Here is a 17,660-nt window from a genome sequence, read left to right on the forward strand (position 1 = left end):
GGAGAGAAAAAGGCAGCGGGGAGAGAAAAAGGCAGCGGGGAGAGAGAGAGGCAGGGGGAGAGAGAGAGAGGGGCAGTGGGGAGAGAGAGAGGCAGAGGGGAGAGAGAGAGGCAGAGGGGAGAGAGAGAGGCAGAGGAAAGAGAGAGAGGCAGTGGGAGAGAGAGAGATGCAGGGGGGAGAGAGAGAGGCAGCGGGGAGAGAGCGAGGCAGAGGGGAGAGAGAGAGAGGCAGCGGGGAGCGAGAGAGGGGCAGTGGGGAGAGAGAGAGGCAGAGGGGAGAGAGAGAGGCAGAGGGGAGAGAGAGAGGCAGGGGGAGAGAGAGAGGCAGCGGGGAGAGAGAGAGGCAGCGGGGAGAGAGAGAGGCAGCGGGGAGAGAGAGAGGCAGCGGGGAGAGAGAGAGGGGCAGCGGGGAGAGAGAGAGGGGCAGCGGGGAGAGAGAGAGGGGCAGCGGGGAGAGAGAGAGGGGCAGCGGGGAGAGAGAGAGAGGCAGTGGGAGAGAGAGAGAGGCAGGGGGGAGAGAGAGAGGCAGGGGGGAGAGAGAGAGAGGCAGCGGGGAGAGAGAGAGGCAGTGGGGAGAGAGAGAGGCAGTGGGGAGAGAGAGAGGCAGTGGGGAGAGAGAGAGGCAGTGGGGAGAGAGAGAGGCAGTGGGGAGAGAGAGAGGCAGTGGGGAGAGAGAGAGGCAGTGGGGAGAGAGAGAGGCAGTGGGGAGAGAGAGGGGCAGTGGGGAGAGAGAGGGGCAGTGGGGAGAGAGAGAGGCAGTGGGGAGAGAGAGAGGCAGTGGGGAGAGAGAGAGGCAGTGGGGAGAGAGAGAGGCAGTGGCGAGAGAGAGGGGCAGTGGGGAGAGAGAGGGGCAGTGGGGAGTGAGAGAGGCAGTGGGGAGAGAGAGAGGCAGTGGGGAGAGAGAGGGGCAGTGGGTCGAGATACGCACACAAGGGTAAAGGGGAAGAGACACGGGGGGGGGGGGGGGAAAGAGAGACACACAGGAGGGGGGGGGGCGAGAGACACGGGGTGGGACGGAGAGACACCCGGGCCGGGGGCGGTGAGGGGGATGGGAGGGAGATAGGTAACTTCTTGGAAAGCTCGGGGACATCGTTGGAGTGGATGAAATCCAGAAGTCGTGACACTGTCACTACTCACTTTGTTATATATGTATGTTAATGTATGTACTGTAACACGCAACCACTGAATGTACCTTCACCCTGTATACACCATACCTGTACCACCAGAAGGTGCTATTGCTACAGACCTAAGGGTCACCTGTACACTGCAGATAACCCAGTATAAAAGGGAGCTCACCTCTTGGTGTCCTCACTCTAGGAGCTGCAATAAAGGACTAGGGTCACTACAGATCAAGTTCTATACCCTTACCTTGTGGAGTCGTTATTAGAGTGCTTGCATATACTACAACTGGCGACGTGGTTACAAATTTCAACGCACAATATGTCTAACCGAAGCAACTTCCAACAATTCACTGATGGGGAAGATTGGGATGCCTTTGTAGAAAGGCTAGAACACTTCTTCATCGCGAACGACATGGCTGGGGACTCACCAACCTCGCTGGCGGACAAGCGCAGAGCCATCCTGCTCAGCAGTTGTGGGCCCAATGTCCACGGCCTCATCAGGGACCTGCTAGCCCCAGTGAAGATGACAATCAAGACCTATGCGGAGCTCGTAACTTTAATACAAGAACAACTTAAACCTAAAGAGAGCATCCTCACAGCCAGACCTACCGGTTCTACACCCACTGGCAGTCCAAAGGCCAAGAAATTGCTAAATATGCTGCAGACCTGAGAAGATTGGCTGCATCGTGTGATTTTGGCGACCACCTCACCGAAGCACGAAGGGACATCTTCGTTATTGGAATCGGCCGCGAGGGCCTCCTCCATAAACTGCTCTCTGCGGACACTACTGTCGCCCTGCAGAAGGCAATCAAAGTGAGTTCATGGTTTCGGTCTGCGACTCCAAAAGGCTGATGACCCACATCCAGGACTCTAACCCGACAAGTACAGTGAGCAGAATGGCGACTTTCAGAGGCAAGAATGCTGCCCCGAGTCCCGCAACCCTGAGTCCGCCACATGGGGCCAACCGGCTAGCCCCGTGCTGGTCCTGTGGAGGAAACCACAGGGCCCACCAGTACCGATACAAAGACTATACCTGCAAAGGCTGCAACACTAAAGGTCACCTTCAGTGAATGTGTAGAAGTTGTTTCACTCACCGAGTCGCTGATGAGTTGGCCGATCACCCGGGCTCCAGCGCTGATGAAGACGAAGCGGCTCAGCCCCTGGAAGAGGTGCACGGAATATATACTTCTCCATCGAGAGTTCCCCGTGGAAAATGGAAGTAGAAATCAACAGTGTTCCAGTCTCGATGGAGATCGACACAGTGGTGAGCCAATCGCTGATGAATCAGACGGCCTTTGAGAAACACTGAGATAATCCTGCTGAATGACCTAAAATGTCCCCAATCCAGGCTAAGCTGCTCACTTACACTAAAAACACAATCCCAGTCGTTGGCAGCGTGGATGTCCAGGTGTCCCATGGCGGCACGATGCACAAGCTTCCTCTGTGGATCGTTGCTGGTGATGGTCCAACACTGCTGGGAAGAAGATGGATGAAGCAAATCCAAATCTGTTGGAGCGATGAAGACCTCCAGGCCTCCTACAAGGCCCCAAACTTGGATCCATCGCAGCACCTGAAAATCCTACTATCCGGCTCGACTGCGGGGCGATGACACAGACTGCACAACTCAACGGCGAGATGATCCAACCTGACCACCAGACCTCACCTTCCGGGCTCCAGTGGCAGGACTCCGAGGGAAGAAGATAGGCGCAGAAGGTAGATTCCCGGCGTCTGTGGCAGAACCTGGGGCGAAAAGGATCACCGCAGCCTACCTCGTGGAGAGAAAGAAGATGGCGCCCACACCACAAGGCGAAGCACCTGGAATCAAGATGGCCGCTGTCATGTATTCAACTATCATTGTAACCCATGTATAAGCTGACCCAAGTTGTGCACCTTGAGAACATTGACCACAAGGGGTGCACTTGTGGGAGACACTCCCAACCTAGACTTTCAGGTATAAAAGGGGAAGCTCCACCCACCTTCATCACTTGAGGTCTTGATAATAAAGGTAACTGGTCACAGAATGACCTTCTCTCAAGTATGGGCGTTGTGTGCATTTATACTCTATAGTAAGGACATATCAGCCACGACCAGACCACGAGGGGCAGCGTTGAGGGAGCAACACGTGTTGCCGAGCGCCGAACCGGATTGGGGTAAAGATTGCAAGGTCCTCTTAAAGGAGACCGGCAACCCAGAACAATTAAAGGCACAGTTCCACTCTTGGCACAGCGATGCCGGTGATATTAAGGATAAAAGTGTAATTAATGAATGCAGGTATATAAATGTACTGTTGAACAGTGACGCCAGTAATGCTAACATGACAAATGTAACTAACAAAGGCAGGTATCCAACTGTAACCTTGTACAGATACACTGATAACATACAAGAAAGCATTTTAAGTGACAAATGTGAAAGTGTAAAGAGATATAACAAGGTCGATTCAGCTAGCTGCGGTCGGAGCCAAGTATCATGTATGCTAATGATAGAATGAGAAATGATACCGGGTTCTACATGTATACTGACAATGCCAATGCCGTGGGAAACACTGAGGTCCAGCGGGCTACCTGATCATGTAACCTGTGCTTCTGGGATCAATGTGATGCCCCAGGAAGGGCTCACACACACCCAGTGGGAGCAGACCCACTGCAGGGGCAGCGGTCAATGGGCAGCACAGCCACCACCACTGGCAACCTGCCCCAGATCGGCCCTACCTCCCCGGCCACCTGGGCCAGCATCGGGAGCAAGAGGCCAGTACCCTCCAGCTTTCCCCGTGGGACCTGGGATGACCAGACTTCCACCACCTTGAAGGGCAGCAGGGTGACCTACAGTCTCCAATGGAGGACAAGGAGGCCACACCACCCTGTGGCTCTGCCCAACAATAAACGCCCTCACCCACCCAATCAACAATGTATGGACCTTACCCATAACAACATGTACTTGCTCCACCACTGCGGAATCCTCCAACAGTGACATACCCACAGGGTCTGTGTATGGGGGTGGGCGGGGGGGAAATGGATGTGTGCAGCCACGAACACACCTACACAACCCTTACCACAACCCCCCACCGTCCACCATACATCACCTCCCCATACCATGGCAATAAGGACTTGGGAAAGACTTGGGGGGAGTGTTGTTATGTATGTATGTTAATGTATGTACTGTAATGCATACATTATCAAACATGGTGGGCCGCCCCGACCTGTGTGAGAACACCACTGCAGGTCGGGGCTATAAATAGAGCTGGAGCGCCGGGCCCTGGAACATCGTGGGTGAAGGTGCGGTGATTGTGGGGCCCAGAAGAGCCAAGGGGCCCAGGGGCAGCACGGGCCAGCCCACACTGTGATATATGTGCGCACTAGGCCCGTGCAGCAGAGCCGATCTCCAGTCGTCCTGGTTAACCCTTGCCACTGGATAAAGACCTAGCTCTGTGGTGGCTGATGTGCAACGGTCACCCCACGTTAAAAAAATCCATGCACAGACATCGTCCACCCCCTCAACTGGAGTTCAGGACTGGAACATCGGGTCCTTCATTGAAACATCTGTGAACTCATGTGGAAGCAAGTCATCCTCGTTCGAGGGACCGCCTATGATGATGATGATGTACTGTAACACTAGACCACTAAATGTACCTTCACCCTGTATATACCATACTGTACCACCAGAGGGTGCTACTGCTGGTGATGATGTCTTGCTTCGGGAGGGAGGAGAGGGGTTCGGGGGGGGAGGGGAGAGGGGTTTGGGGGGGGGAAGAGGAGAGGGGTTCGGGGGGGGGAGAGGAGAGGACTTCAGGGGGGAGAGAGGAAAGAGGATCGGAGGGGAGAGGAGAGGGGTTCGGGGGGAGAGGAAGGGGATCTGGGGGGAGAAGAGAGGGGATCGGAGGGGAGAGGAGAGGGGTTTTGGGGGAAGGAGGGGGGTTCGGGGGGAGAGGAGAGGGGTTCGGGAGGGAGAGGAGAGGGGTTCAGAGGGGAGAGGAGAGGGGTTTGGGGGGGAAGGAGGGGGGTTCGGGGGGGAGAGGAGAGAGGTTCGGGGGGAGAGGAGAGGGGATCGGATGGGGAGAGGAGAGGGGTTCGGGGGGAGAGGAGAGGGGTTCGGGAGGGAGAGGAGAGGGGTTCAGAGGGGAGAGGAGAGGGGTTCAGAGGGGAGAGGAGAGGGGTTTGGGGGGGAGAGGAGAGAGGTTCAGAGGGGAGAGGAGAGGGGTTTGGGGGGGAGGAGAGGGGTTCGGGGGGAGAGGAGAGGGGTTCGGGGGGAGAGGAGAGAGGTTCGGGGGGAGAGGAGAGGGGATCGGATGGGGAGAGGAGAGGGGTTTGGGGGGAGATGAGAGGGGTTTGGGGGGAGAGGAGAGGGGATCGGATGGGGAGAGGAGAGGGGTTCGGGAGGAGAGGAGATGGGGTTCGGGGGAGAGGAGATGGGGTTCGGGGGAGAGGAGATGGGGTTCGGGAGGGAGAGCAGAGGGAATCAGGGGGAGAGGAGAGGGGTTCGGGGGAAAGGAGATGGGGTTCAGGGGGAGAGGAGATGGGGTTCGGGGGGAGAGGAGATGGGGTTCGGGGGGAGAGGAGATGGGGTTCGGGGGGAGAGGAGAGGGGTTCGGGGGGGAGAGCAGAGGGAATCAGGGGGAGAGGAGAGGGGTTCGGGGGGAGGAGAGGCGTTCGGGGCGGAGAGGAGAGGGGTTCGGGGGGAGAGGAGAGGGGATCTGGAGGGAGAAGAGAGGGGATCGGAGGGGAGAGGAGAGGGGTTTGGGGGAAGGAGGGGGGTTCGGGGGAGAGGAGAGGGGTTCGGGAGGGAGAGGAGAGGGGTTTGGGGGGAAGGAGGGGGGTTCGGGGGGAGAGGAGAGGGGTTCGGGGGGGGAGAGGAGAGAGGTTCGGGGGGAGAGGAGAGGGGATCGGATGGGGAGAGGAGAGGGGTTCGGGGGGAGAGGAGAGGGGTTCGGGAGGGAGAGGAGAGGGGTTCAGAGGGGAGAGGAGAGGGATTCGGGGGGAGAGGAGAGAGGTTCAGAGGGGAGAGGAGAGGGGTTTGGGGGGGAGGAGAGGGGTTCGGGGGGAGAGGAGAGGGGTTCGTGGGGGAGAGGAGAGGGGTTCGGGGGGGGAGAGGAGAGAGGTTCGGGGGGGCGAGGAGAGAGGATCGGATGGGGAGAGGAGAGGGGTTTGGGGAGAGGAGAGGGGTTTGGGGGGAGAGGAGAGGGGTTCGGGAGGGGTTCAGAGGGGAAAGGAGAGGGGTTTGGGGGGGGAGGAGAGGGGTTCGGGGGGGAGAGGAGAGAGGTTCGGGGGGAGAGGAGAGAGGTTCGGGGGGAGAGGAGAGGGGATCGGATGGGGAGAGGAGAGGGGATCGGATGGGGAGAGGAGAGGGGTTCGGGGGGAGAGGAGATGGGGTTCGGGGGAGAGGAGATGGGGTTCGGGGGAGAGGAGATGGGGTTTGGGGGGAGAGGAGATGGGGTTCGGGAGGGAGAGCAGAGGGAATCAGGGGGAGAGGAGAGGGGTTTGGGGGAGAGGAGATGGGGTTCAGGGGGAGAGGAGATGGGGTTCGGGGGGAGAGGAGATGGGGTTCGGGGGGAGAGGAGATGGGGTTCGGGGGGAGAGGAGATGGGGTTCTGGGGGAGAGGAGAGGGGTTCAGGGGGGAGAGGAGAGAGGTTCGGGGGGGAGAGGAGAGGGGTTCGGGGGGTAGGAGAGGCGTTCGGGGCGGAGAGGAGAGGGGTTCGGGGGGAGAGGAAGGGGATCTAGGGTGAGAAGAGAGGGGATCGGAGGGGAGAGGAGAGGGGTTTGGGGGAAGGAGGGGGGTTCGGGGGGAGAGGAGAGGGGTTCGGGAGGGAGAGGAGAGGGGTTCAGAGGGGAGAGGAGAGGGGTTTGGGGGGAAGGAGGGGGGTTCGGGGGGGGAGAGGAGAGAGGTTCGGGAGGAGAGGAGAGGGGATCGGATGGGGAGAGGAGAGGGGTTCGGGGGGAGAGGAGAGGGGTTCGGGAGGGAGAGGAGAGGGGTTCAGAGGGGAGAGGAGAGGGGTTCGGGTGGAGAGGAGAGGGGTTCGGGGGGGAGAGGAGAGAGGTTCGGGGGGGAGAGGAGAGGGGATCGGATGGGGAGAGGAGAGGGGTTTGGGGGGGGAGGAGAGGGGTTTGGGGGGAGAGGAGAGGAGAGGGGTTCGGGAGGGAGAGGAGAGGGGTTCAGAGGGGAGAGGAGAGGGGTTTGGGGGGGAGGAGAGGGGTTCGGGGGGAGAGGAGAGAGGTTCGGGGGGAGAGGAGAGAGGTTCGGGGGGAGAGGAGAGGGGATCGGATGGGGAGAGGAGAGGGGATCGGATGGGGAGAGGAGAGGGGTTCTGGGGGAGAGGAGATGGGGTTCGGGGGGGAGAGGAGATGGGGTTCGGGGGAAGAGGAGATGGGGTTCGGGGGAAGAGGAGAGGGGTTCGGGAGGGAGAGCAGAGGGAATCAGGGGGAGAGGAGAGGGGTTCGGGGGAGAGGAGATGGGGTTCAGGGGGGAGAGGAGATGGGGTTCGGGGGGGGGGAGAGGAGAGGGGTTCAGGGGGGAGAGGAGAGGGGTTCGGGGGGAGAGGAGAGGGGTTCGGGGGGGGAGAGGAGAGGGGTTCGGGAGCGAGAGCAGAGGGAATTAGGGGGAAAGGAGAGGAGAGGGGTTCGGGAGGGAGAGCAGAGGGAATCAGAGGGAGAGGGGTTCGGGGGGGAGGAGAGGCGTTCGGGGCGGAGAGGAGAGGGGTTCAGGGGGGAGAAGAGATGGGCTTCGGGGGAAAGGAGATGGGGTTCGGGGGGAGGAGAGGGGTTCAGGGGGGAGAGGGGTTCGGGGGGGAGGAGAGGCGTTCGGGGAGGAGACGAGAGGGGTTCAGGGGGGGAGAGGAGATGGGGTTCATGGGGGGAGAGGAGATGGGGTTCGGGGAGAGGAGATGGGGTTCGGGGGGAGAGGAAATGGGATTCGGGGGGAGAGGAGAGGGGTTCAGGGGGGAGAGGAGAGGGGTTCAGGGGGGAGAGGAGAGGGAATCAGGGGGAGAGGAGAGGGGTTCGGGGGGAGGAGAGGCGTTCGGGGCGGAGAGGAGAGGGGTTCGGAGGGGTTCTGAGAGAGTTCGGGGGGGGAGAGGAGAGGGGATTGTGGGGGGAGCGCGGAGAAGGGATCGGAGGGGAGAGGAGTGGGGTTCGGCGGGGAGGAGAGGGAATCTGTCCCCCCGGTTGTTGATCGCTCTGCCCCATCTCCTCGCCCCCTCGAACTCCTCTCCTCTCCCCCCAATCCCCTCTCCCCCCCGAACCCCTCTCCTCTCCCCCAATCCCCTCTCCTCTCCCCCCTGAACCCCTCTCCTCTCCCCCCTGAACCCCTCTCCTCTCCCCCCTGAACCCTTTCCTATCCACTCTATCTCAGCCCCTCATAATTTTATACACCTCAGCCTCCTCTGTTCCAAAGAAAATGAAACCAGCCTATACAATCATTCCTCATAGCTGAAATCCTCAAGTCCAGGCAACATCCTCATAAATCTCCTCTGTACCCTCTCCAGTGCAATCACATCTTTCCTGTAATGTGGTGACCAGAACTGCACACAGTACTCCAGCTGTGGCCTTACTAGTGTTTTATACAGTTCAAGCATAACTTCCCCGCTCTTGTACTTTTTGCCTCGGCTAATAAAAGGCACATATTCTGTATGCCTTCTTAACCACCTTATCTACCTGGCCTGCTACCTTTAGGGATCTGTGGACCTGCACTCTAAGGTTCCTTTGTTCCTCTACACTTCTCAGTGTTCCACCATTTAATGTGTATTCCCTTGCCTTGTTATCCCTCCCCAAATGCATTACCCATTTGCCACTGTTCTGCCCACCTGACCAGTACATTGATATCTTCCTGCAGTCCGCAGCTTTCTTCTTCATTATCAACCACACATCCGATTTCAGTATCATCTGAAAACTTCTTAATCATACGCCCTACATTCAAGTCTAAATCATTGATTATATACCACAAAAAGCAAGGAACCTGGCACTGATCCCTGTGGAACCCCACTGGATGCAGCCTTCCAGTCACAAAAACACCCATCAACCATTACCCTTTGCTTCCTGCCTCTGAGCTAATTTTGGATCCAACTTGCCACTTTGCCCTGGATCCCATGGGCTTTTACTTTCGTGACCAGTCTGCCATGTGGGATCTTATCAAAAGTCTTGCTAAAATCCATATACACTACATCATACGCACTACCCTCATTGACCCTCCTGGTTACCTCCTCAAAATATTAAATCAGGTTAGTCACACATGACCTTCCCTTAACAAATCTGTGCTGAGGTCACTCGCTGTGGGCACAGTCCTGGTCCCTCACTGTGGGCACAGCCCTGGTCCCTCACTGTGGGCACAGCCCTGGTCCTCACTGTGGGCACAGCCCTGGTCCCTCACTGTGGGCACAGCCCTGGTCCCTCACTGTGGGCACAGCCCTGGTCCTCACTGGACACAGTCCTGGTCCTCACTGTGGGCACAGTCCTGGTCCCTCACTGTGGGCACAGCCCTGGTCCTCACTGGACAGAACGCTGTTGCAACAGTTTTGACCTGTGCCCGCCTACCAATCTTTGCCCAATTGTCGTACAAGGAGAGAGAAAAATACTCTGAATAAGTTTAGAAGGGTCTGTAAACCTTAGCATAAAATGAACAGGTGGAACTGGGAGTGAAGGATTTTATTTGATTTAAAATGTCTTTCTGTCACAGTGTGATGTATACTCACTGTCAGTGAGCGCAGGTGTTTGTTGGTTTGTGAAGCAGAATGTTTCTAAGCTGCCTGGTGAGGTTTGTGCCGCGCTCTGTCTCTCGTTCTGTGCCGAGCCTGTTTACATCTGTTCCCAGACGTTGTACAGCTTTTGATGATAGCTCATGTTGGATTCTGTTTCCGAGAGGAAAGTCTTGACAGGTTTTTGCAATGCCTGAGTGCCACCCAGTCCCTCGGAACAAGCTTCACACCCAGTCCGATTGACTGCGAGTGGGTTGATCACAGCATGTACTGTTTCTTCATTTCTACATCTCCGTAGGTAATGTATCCCTGGTCGCTGATGGGCCAAGTCTTCTCATTGTGGTAGATGCTGGGACTGAGCCTTGTACCTTGTTGGGTGTTACTGAACAACACCTCCTCATGCTCTAACTTGGCATAAGAGAAGTACATGCGCACTTTGTCCAGCATGTGACCAGGCCAGAAAGCCCGTGGGTTGGCCTGGATGTTGGGGGACAGGTCCGGCACATACTGCAGGTTTCCCTTCAACTTCCTGACAAGGAAAATCAAAGGAAATTCATCAAATATTCCTTCCAGGTACCAATCTTTGCAGCTAAATTTGCTCCTGTGGATTTTAATAGAATCCAGAACAACCTATGGCGTTTATATCAATGGGAAACCCATCCTTATATCAATGGGACGTTTGGCGGGTCGGGAGAGAGGGTGCTGTTGTGTTGTTGGAACCTGGGAGAAAGGGTTTCCCGCAGGCCCTGTCGACTTTAACAGCAGGGACTGATTCGCACTTGAACCCTCTGTTTCCCATCTGCTGCGAGCCAGATTGAGAAGCTGGCTGGCTTCGGGTGGGTGGGCCTGCAGCACAAGGCCACAGAGTGCAGGGAGGGATCGGGGGGGGATCTGGGGGCTGATCGAGGTGGGGGGGGGAAGGGTTCATCGCGGGGAGGGAAGGGTTCATCGCGGGGGGGGGGGAGGGATCATCGCGGGGGGGGAAGGGTTCATCGCGGGGGGGGAGGGTTCATCGCGGGGGGGGGAGGGTTCATCGCGGTGGGGGAGGGTTCATCGCGGGGGGGGAAGGGTTCATCGCGGCGGGGGAGGGTTCATCGCGCGGGGGGGGAGGGTTCATCGCGCGGGGGGGAGGGTTCATCGCGCAGGGGGGGAGGGTTCATCGCGCGGGGGGGGAGGGTTCATCGCGCGGGGGGGGAGGGTTCATCGCGCGGGGGGGGAGGGTTCATCGCGCGGGGGGGGAGGGTTCATCGCGCGGGGGGGGAGGGTTCATCGCGCGGGGGGGGAGGGTTCATCGCGCGGGGGGGGAGGGTTCATCGCGCGGGGGGGGAGGGTTCATCGCGCGGGGGGGGAGGGTTCATCGCGCGGGGGGGGAGGGTTCATCGCGCGGGGGGGGAGGGTTCATCGCGCGGGGGGGGAGGGTTCATCGCGCGGGGGGGGAGGGTTCATCGCGCGGGGGGGGAGGGTTCATCGCGCGGGGGGGGAGGGTTCATCGCGCGGGGGGGGAGGGTTCATCGCGCGGGGGGGGAGGGTTCATCGCGCGGGGGGGGAGGGTTCATCGCGCGGGGGGGGAGGGTTCATCGCGCGGGGGGGGAGGGTTCATCGCGCGGGGGGGGAGGGTTCATCGCGCGGGGGGGGAGGGTTCATCGCGCGGGGGGGGAGGGTTCATCGCGCGGGGGGGGAGGGTTCATCGCGCGGGGGGGGAGGGTTCATCGCGCGGGGGGGGAGGGTTCATCGCGCGGGGGGGGAGGGTTCATCGCGCGGGGGGGGAGGGTTCATCGCGCGGGGGGGGAGGGTTCATCGCGCGGGGGGGGAGGGTTCATCGCGCGGGGGGGGAGGGTTCATCGCGCGGGGGGGGAGGGTTCATCGCGCGGGGGGGGAGGGTTCATCGCGCGGGGGGGGAGGGTTCATCGCGCGGGGGGGGAGGGTTCATCGCGCGGGGGGGGAGGGTTCATCGCGCGGGGGGGGAGGGTTCATCGCGCGGGGGGGGAGGGTTCATCGCGCGGGGGGGGAGGGTTCATCGCGCGGGGGGGGAGGGTTCATCGCGCGGGGGGGGAGGGTTCATCGCGCGGGGGGGGAGGGTTCATCGCGCGGGGGGGGAGGGTTCATCGCGCGGGGGGGGAGGGTTCATCGCGCGGGGGGGGAGGGTTCATCGCGCGGGGGGGGAGGGTTCATCGCGCGGGGGGGGAGGGTTCATCGCGGGGGGGAGGGTTCATCGCGGGGGGGGGAGGGTTCATCGCGGGGGGGGAGGGTTCATCGCGGGGGGGGAGGGTTCATCGCGGGGGGGGAGGGTTCATCGCGGGGGGGGAGGGTTCATCGCGGGGGGGGAGGGTTCATCGCGGGGGGGGGGAGGGTTCATCGCGGGGGGGGGAGGGTTCATCGCGGGGGGGGAGGGTTCCTCACGGGGGGGAGGGTTCATCGCGGGCGGGGAGGGTTCATCGCGGGCGGGGAGGGTTCATCGCGGGGGGGGGGAAGGGTTCATCGCGGGGGGGGGGGAAGGGTTCATCGCGGGGCGGGGGGGAAGGTTCATCGCGAGGGGGGGGGGGAAGGTTCATCGCGAGAGGGGGGGGGGGGAAGATTCATCGCGGGGGGTGGTTGCTGACCGGGGGGGCAGATTACATCGGGGGGTGGGGGGAGCATTGGTCGGTGGAGCTGGGGATGACAGGAAGACAATAGGAGGCCTGTGATTGGCAGTTAATGGAGGCCTGAGCGGTGTGGTAATCAGAGACCAGGTGGGGGCTCTCCAATCGCGAGTAAAGGGGATGGGGGATTGGCAGGGATGCTGAATCGAGGAGGTAAGTGTCATGTATGTAACCACAATGTAACACCACTGTATCACTGTATACACTCAACCTAGATGCACACCTTGACCACAAGGGGTGAACTTGTGGGAGACACTCCTTACCTGATCACACAGGTATAAAAAGGGAGGTCCCATGCAGGGTCACTGTCTTTGGAGTCCTGTGAATAAAGAGTTCAGGTCACAGAGTGACCTTGCCCCCAGAAGGTGCCTCGTGTGGTTTCATAGTGTGGAGTAAGGACTTTACATTGGCGATGAGAAACGGGAATTCACGACCCGCGAGAATGGCCACCGGTAGCACAGAGGAACGGTACTGTGTTGGGGAAGACCGGGACGATTTTGTCGAGAGGCTTCAGCAAAGCTTTGTTACGAAAGAATGGCTGGGGGATGCAGCGGCCGACAAGCGAAGGGCTCATCTCCTGACCAGCTGCGGACCAAAGACTTACGCGCTCATGAACGACTTACTAGCACCCGAAAAGCCGGCGGACAAAACCTTCGAAGAGCTTAGCAAATTGATCGGGGAGCACCTCAAACCAGCGAGTAGCATACATATGGCCCGACACAGATTCTACACCCACCGACGTGGTGAAGGACAGAGCATACTGGACTTCGTAGCAGACCTCCGGCGTTTGGCCAGCCTCTGTAAGTTCACAGACACCTGCAGGGGGGAGATGCTAAGGGACTTCTTTATCGAGGGCATCGGTCATGCGAGAATTTTTTGCAAATTAATTGAGACCAAGGATTTGACCTTGGAAGCGGCGGCGTTGATAGCTCAAACTTTCATGGCGGGGGAGGAAGAGACGAAAATAATATACGCGCGCAATTCTGCCTCTAACGCGGCAATGGATCAGGGAGTCAATATTATCGATGCAACTCAGAGCCCCGCAGGCAAGCAGGGGCAGTCTGACACTCCCCAGGCAGCAATAGACCCCAGAGTAGGACTTCAACAGAGACAATGGCAGGCTGAACGGACATTGACGCCATCACAGTGGACAATGCGGCCCGGAATGGGGCCATTGACACCCACTAATAGGGTACTTAAAAGCAGTCAAAGGGACAGTCAGCGCGGAATGCCTGGCCATAGTCCCTTTGTTCCCAACAATGGAAACTTTAACTCATGCTGGAGGTGTGGGGGAAAACACTCAGCTAGATCTTGCAGATTCCAACAGTTTGTCTGCAGGAACTGCAATCTCAGTGGCCACTTAGCTCGAATGTGCAGGAAGTCTGCAACCAGACTAATATATGAGGCTGATGGACCAGAAGAGGGTTCTTTGAGGCAAGATGATCTTTGGGGAAAATCGATGGATGCCGATGTTCAGCGGGTCCAGGTGGCGAATATTCACAGTTCATACACCATAACACCACCAATGATGATGAGGGTTTTATTAAACGGTATCCCTGTACGCATGGAGCTGGACACTGGGGCCAGCCAGTCACTCATGGGCGTTCAGCAATTTGAGAAGCTATGGCCACTTAAAGCCAGTAGACCCAAATTAGCACGTATTGAGACACAATTACGGACTTACACTAAAGAAATCATTCCGGTGCTAGGCACTGCAATGTTGGTTATCACACACAATGGGTTAGTGAATCGGCTGCCACTCTGGATAGTCCCGGGCAATGGTCTCGCACTGTTGGGGAGGAGCTGGTTAGCCGAGATGAACTGGAAATGGGGGAATGTTCACGCAATGTCATCTGTGGAGCGAAGTTCGTGCTCACAAGTCCGACAACAATTCGATTCACTATTACAACCTGGCGTCGGGACTTTCAAAGGCACTAAAGTAGTGATATACATCACCCCGGATGCCTGGCCAGTGCACCACAAAGCCAGAGCGGTGCCGTATGTGATGCGGGAAAAGATTGAGAGCGAACTGGACCGGCTGTTCAGAGAGGGCATCATCTCGCCTGTCGAATTCAGCAACTGGGCGAGCCCCATCGTTCCCTCATCATCATTGGTGGTGTTATGGTGTATGAACTGTGAATATTCACCACCTGGACCCGCTGAACATCGGCATCCATCGATTTTCCCCAAAGATCATCCTGCCTCAAAGAACCCTCTTCTGGTCCATCAGCCTCATATATTAGTCTGGTTGCAGACTTCCTGCACATTCGAGCTAAGTGGCCACTGAGATTGCAGTTCCTGCAGACCAACTGTTGGAATCTGCAAGATCTAGCTGAGTGTTTTCCCCCACACCTCCAGCATGAGTTAAAGTTTCCATTGTTGGGAACAAAGGGACTATGGCCAGGCATTCCGCGGATGGCTCTGTCAGGATCTGTGGCAACTACAAGGCCACCATCAATCGGGTGTCCCGACAAGATCAATACCCGCTCCTGAGAGCGGAGGACCTCTTCGCCATGCTGGCAGGCGGCAAGCTGTTCACCAAGTCGGACCTCACTTCAGCCTATATGACCCAGGAACTGGCCGACGAATCTAAATTACTGATCACCATCACCACGCACAAGGGACTGTTCGTTTATAACAGGTGCCCATTTGGCATTCGATCAGCGGCCGCGATTTTTCAACGAAACATGGAAAGCCTGCTTAAATCCATTCCTGGAACGATCGTATTCCAGGATGACATCCTCATCACGGGTCGAGACACCGAGAAACACCTCCACAACCTGGAGGTGCTACACCGACTGGACCGGGTAGGCCTGTGACTCAAGAAGTCTAAATGTTTGTTCTTAGCTCCTGAGGTTAAGTTTCTGGGCAGGACGGTTGCTGCAGATGGGATTCGGCCGACCGAATGCAAAACAGAGGCGATTCGACGAGCACCCAGGCCCTGCAACATATCAGAGTTGCGTTCATTCCTGGGACTGTTGAACTATTTCGGGAACTTTCTGCCGAACCTGAGCACGTTTTTGGAGCCGCTACACGTGCTCCTGCGTAACGGTTGCGATTGGTTTTGGGGGGACTGTCAGGAACGGGCTTTTGATCGGGCGCGAAACCTACTTTGTTCAAACAAGTTGTACGACCCCTGTAAAAAAATTAGTTCTGACATGTGATGCATCATCCTATGGGGTTGGGTGCGTGTTGCAGCAGGGCAATGCTGAGGGTCAACTACAACCTGTGGCTTATGCCTCCAGGTCGCTCTCTCAAGCAGAACAGGGATATGGAATGGTCGAGAAGGAAGCGTTGTATGTGTCTACGGTGTAAAAAAAATGCATCAGTACCTATTTGGTAGGAAGTTTGAATTAGAGACGGATCACAAGCCATTAACATCCCTGTTGTCAGACAGCAAGGTTGTCAATGTTTCTATGTTTCTATGTAATGCCAACGCATCTGCTCGCATGCAGCGATGGGCTCTCACGCTGGCTGCCGATGACTACTCTATCCGGCACCGGCCCGGCACTGAAAATTGCACTGACGCGCTCAGCAGGCTTCCACTGGCCACCACTGAGGGGGCAGCGGAGCAAAGCGCCGAGATGGTCATGGCTGTCGATGCCTTTGACAGCACAGGCTCCCCCATCACAGCCCGCCAGATCAAAATCTGGACCAATGGAGATCCCCTCCTATCCCCGATTAAGAAATGTGTCCTGACTGGGGATTGGGCGCCCGCACACGGAGCATGCCCTGAGGAGGTCAGACCGTTCCACAGACGGATGGATGAGCTCTCCATCCAAGCCGACTGCCTACTATGGGGCAGCCGTAGTTATGCCCCAGAGGGGCAGGGAGGCCTTCATCAGGGAACTCCACAGCAAGCACCCAGGCATTGTGCTGATGAAGGCCATTGCCGGGTCACACGTTTGGTGGCCTGGAATTGATTCAGACCTGGAACAGAGTGTTCGCAGGTGCACGACGTGTGCCCAGCTGGGTAATGCCCCCAGGGAGGCCCCGCTCAGCCCGTGGCCCTGGCCCACCAGGCCATGGTCTTGAATTCATGTTGACTACGTGGCCCGTTCATGGGGAAGATGTTCCCCATTGTAGTGGATGCATACTCGAAATGGATCGAGTGCATCATTCCGAATTCATGCACGTCATCCACCAACGTGGGAGTCCTACGTGCGATCTTTGCAACCCATGGCTTGCCGGACATCCTGGTTAGTGATAATGGCCCATGTTTCACAAGCTACGAATTCCGAGAGTTTATGTCGGGCAATGGCATCAACCACGTCAGGACTGCGCCGTTCAAGCCGGCCTCCAGTGGCCAGGCGGAACGTGCGGTCCAAATCATTAAGCAAGGTATGCTCAGGATTCAAGGGCCCTCCCTATAATGCCGCCTATCGCGCCTCCTGCTGGCCTATAGATCCCGACCGCACTCGCTCACGGGGGTCCCGCTCGCAAAGCTACTAATGAAACGGACACTCAAAACTCGGTTGTCCTTCATTCATCCAGTCCTGACCGACATAGTTGAGGGCAAGCGCAAGTCACAAAACGAGTACCATGACCGTAATTCGAGGGGGAGATGTATAGAAATAAATGACCCTGTATTCGTCCTCAATCACGCCATGGGGCCCAAATGGCTTGAGGGCACTGTAATTGACAAAGAGGGGAATAGGGTCATCGTGGTAAAACTGAACAATGGTCAGATATGCCATAAGCATCTGGATCAAGTAAAAAAAAAAAGGTTCAGCATCGACACGGAGGTACCTGAAGAAGACCATGAGATGGAGCCAGTGAACGAGCAACAAGAGCAATCAGAAGAATGCACAGTCCCTGCGGTCAGCCCGGAATCACAACAGGTGACAGACACTCACGTCAGTGTTCAACAACCAGAGCCCCAACTGCGGCGCTCCACGAGGGAGCGTAGACCACCTGAAAGACTAAACCTATGATCCCAATCAGACTTGGTGGGGGGAGGTGATGTCATGTATGTAACCACAATGTAACACCACTGTATTACTAGATGCACACCTTGACCACAAGGGGTGAACTTGTGAGAGACACTCCTTACCTGATCACACAGGTATAAAAAGGGAGGTCCCACGCAGGGTCACTGTCTTTGGAGTCCTGTGAATAAAGAGATCAGGTCACAGAGTGACCTTGTCCCCAGAAGATGCGTCGTGTGGTTTCATATTGTAGAGTAAGGACTTTACAGTAAGTGTCAAGGTCAATGTATTAGCT

At 57.7% G+C, this 17,660-nt stretch overlaps 1 protein-coding gene across 1 annotated transcript in view; it reads right to left on the reverse strand.

Moving 5' to 3' along the window:
• Positions 1–9,733: 9,733 nt before the first annotated feature.
• efcab12 (EF-hand calcium binding domain 12) overlaps positions 9,734–17,660 on the reverse strand; it is a 287,344-nt gene continuing 279,417 nt past the window's right edge. Inside the window, exon 10 of the mRNA XM_070894837.1 lies at positions 9,734–10,327. Within this exon, the coding sequence (XP_070750938.1) occupies positions 10,057–10,327 (271 nt within the window). The 3' untranslated portion in view covers positions 9,734–10,056. The remainder of the gene's footprint in view (positions 10,328–17,660) is intronic.

Source organism: Pristiophorus japonicus, chromosome 12 (genome assembly GCF_044704955.1).
Source record: "Pristiophorus japonicus isolate sPriJap1 chromosome 12, sPriJap1.hap1, whole genome shotgun sequence".
Lineage (NCBI taxonomy): Eukaryota > Metazoa > Chordata > Chondrichthyes > Pristiophoridae > Pristiophorus > Pristiophorus japonicus.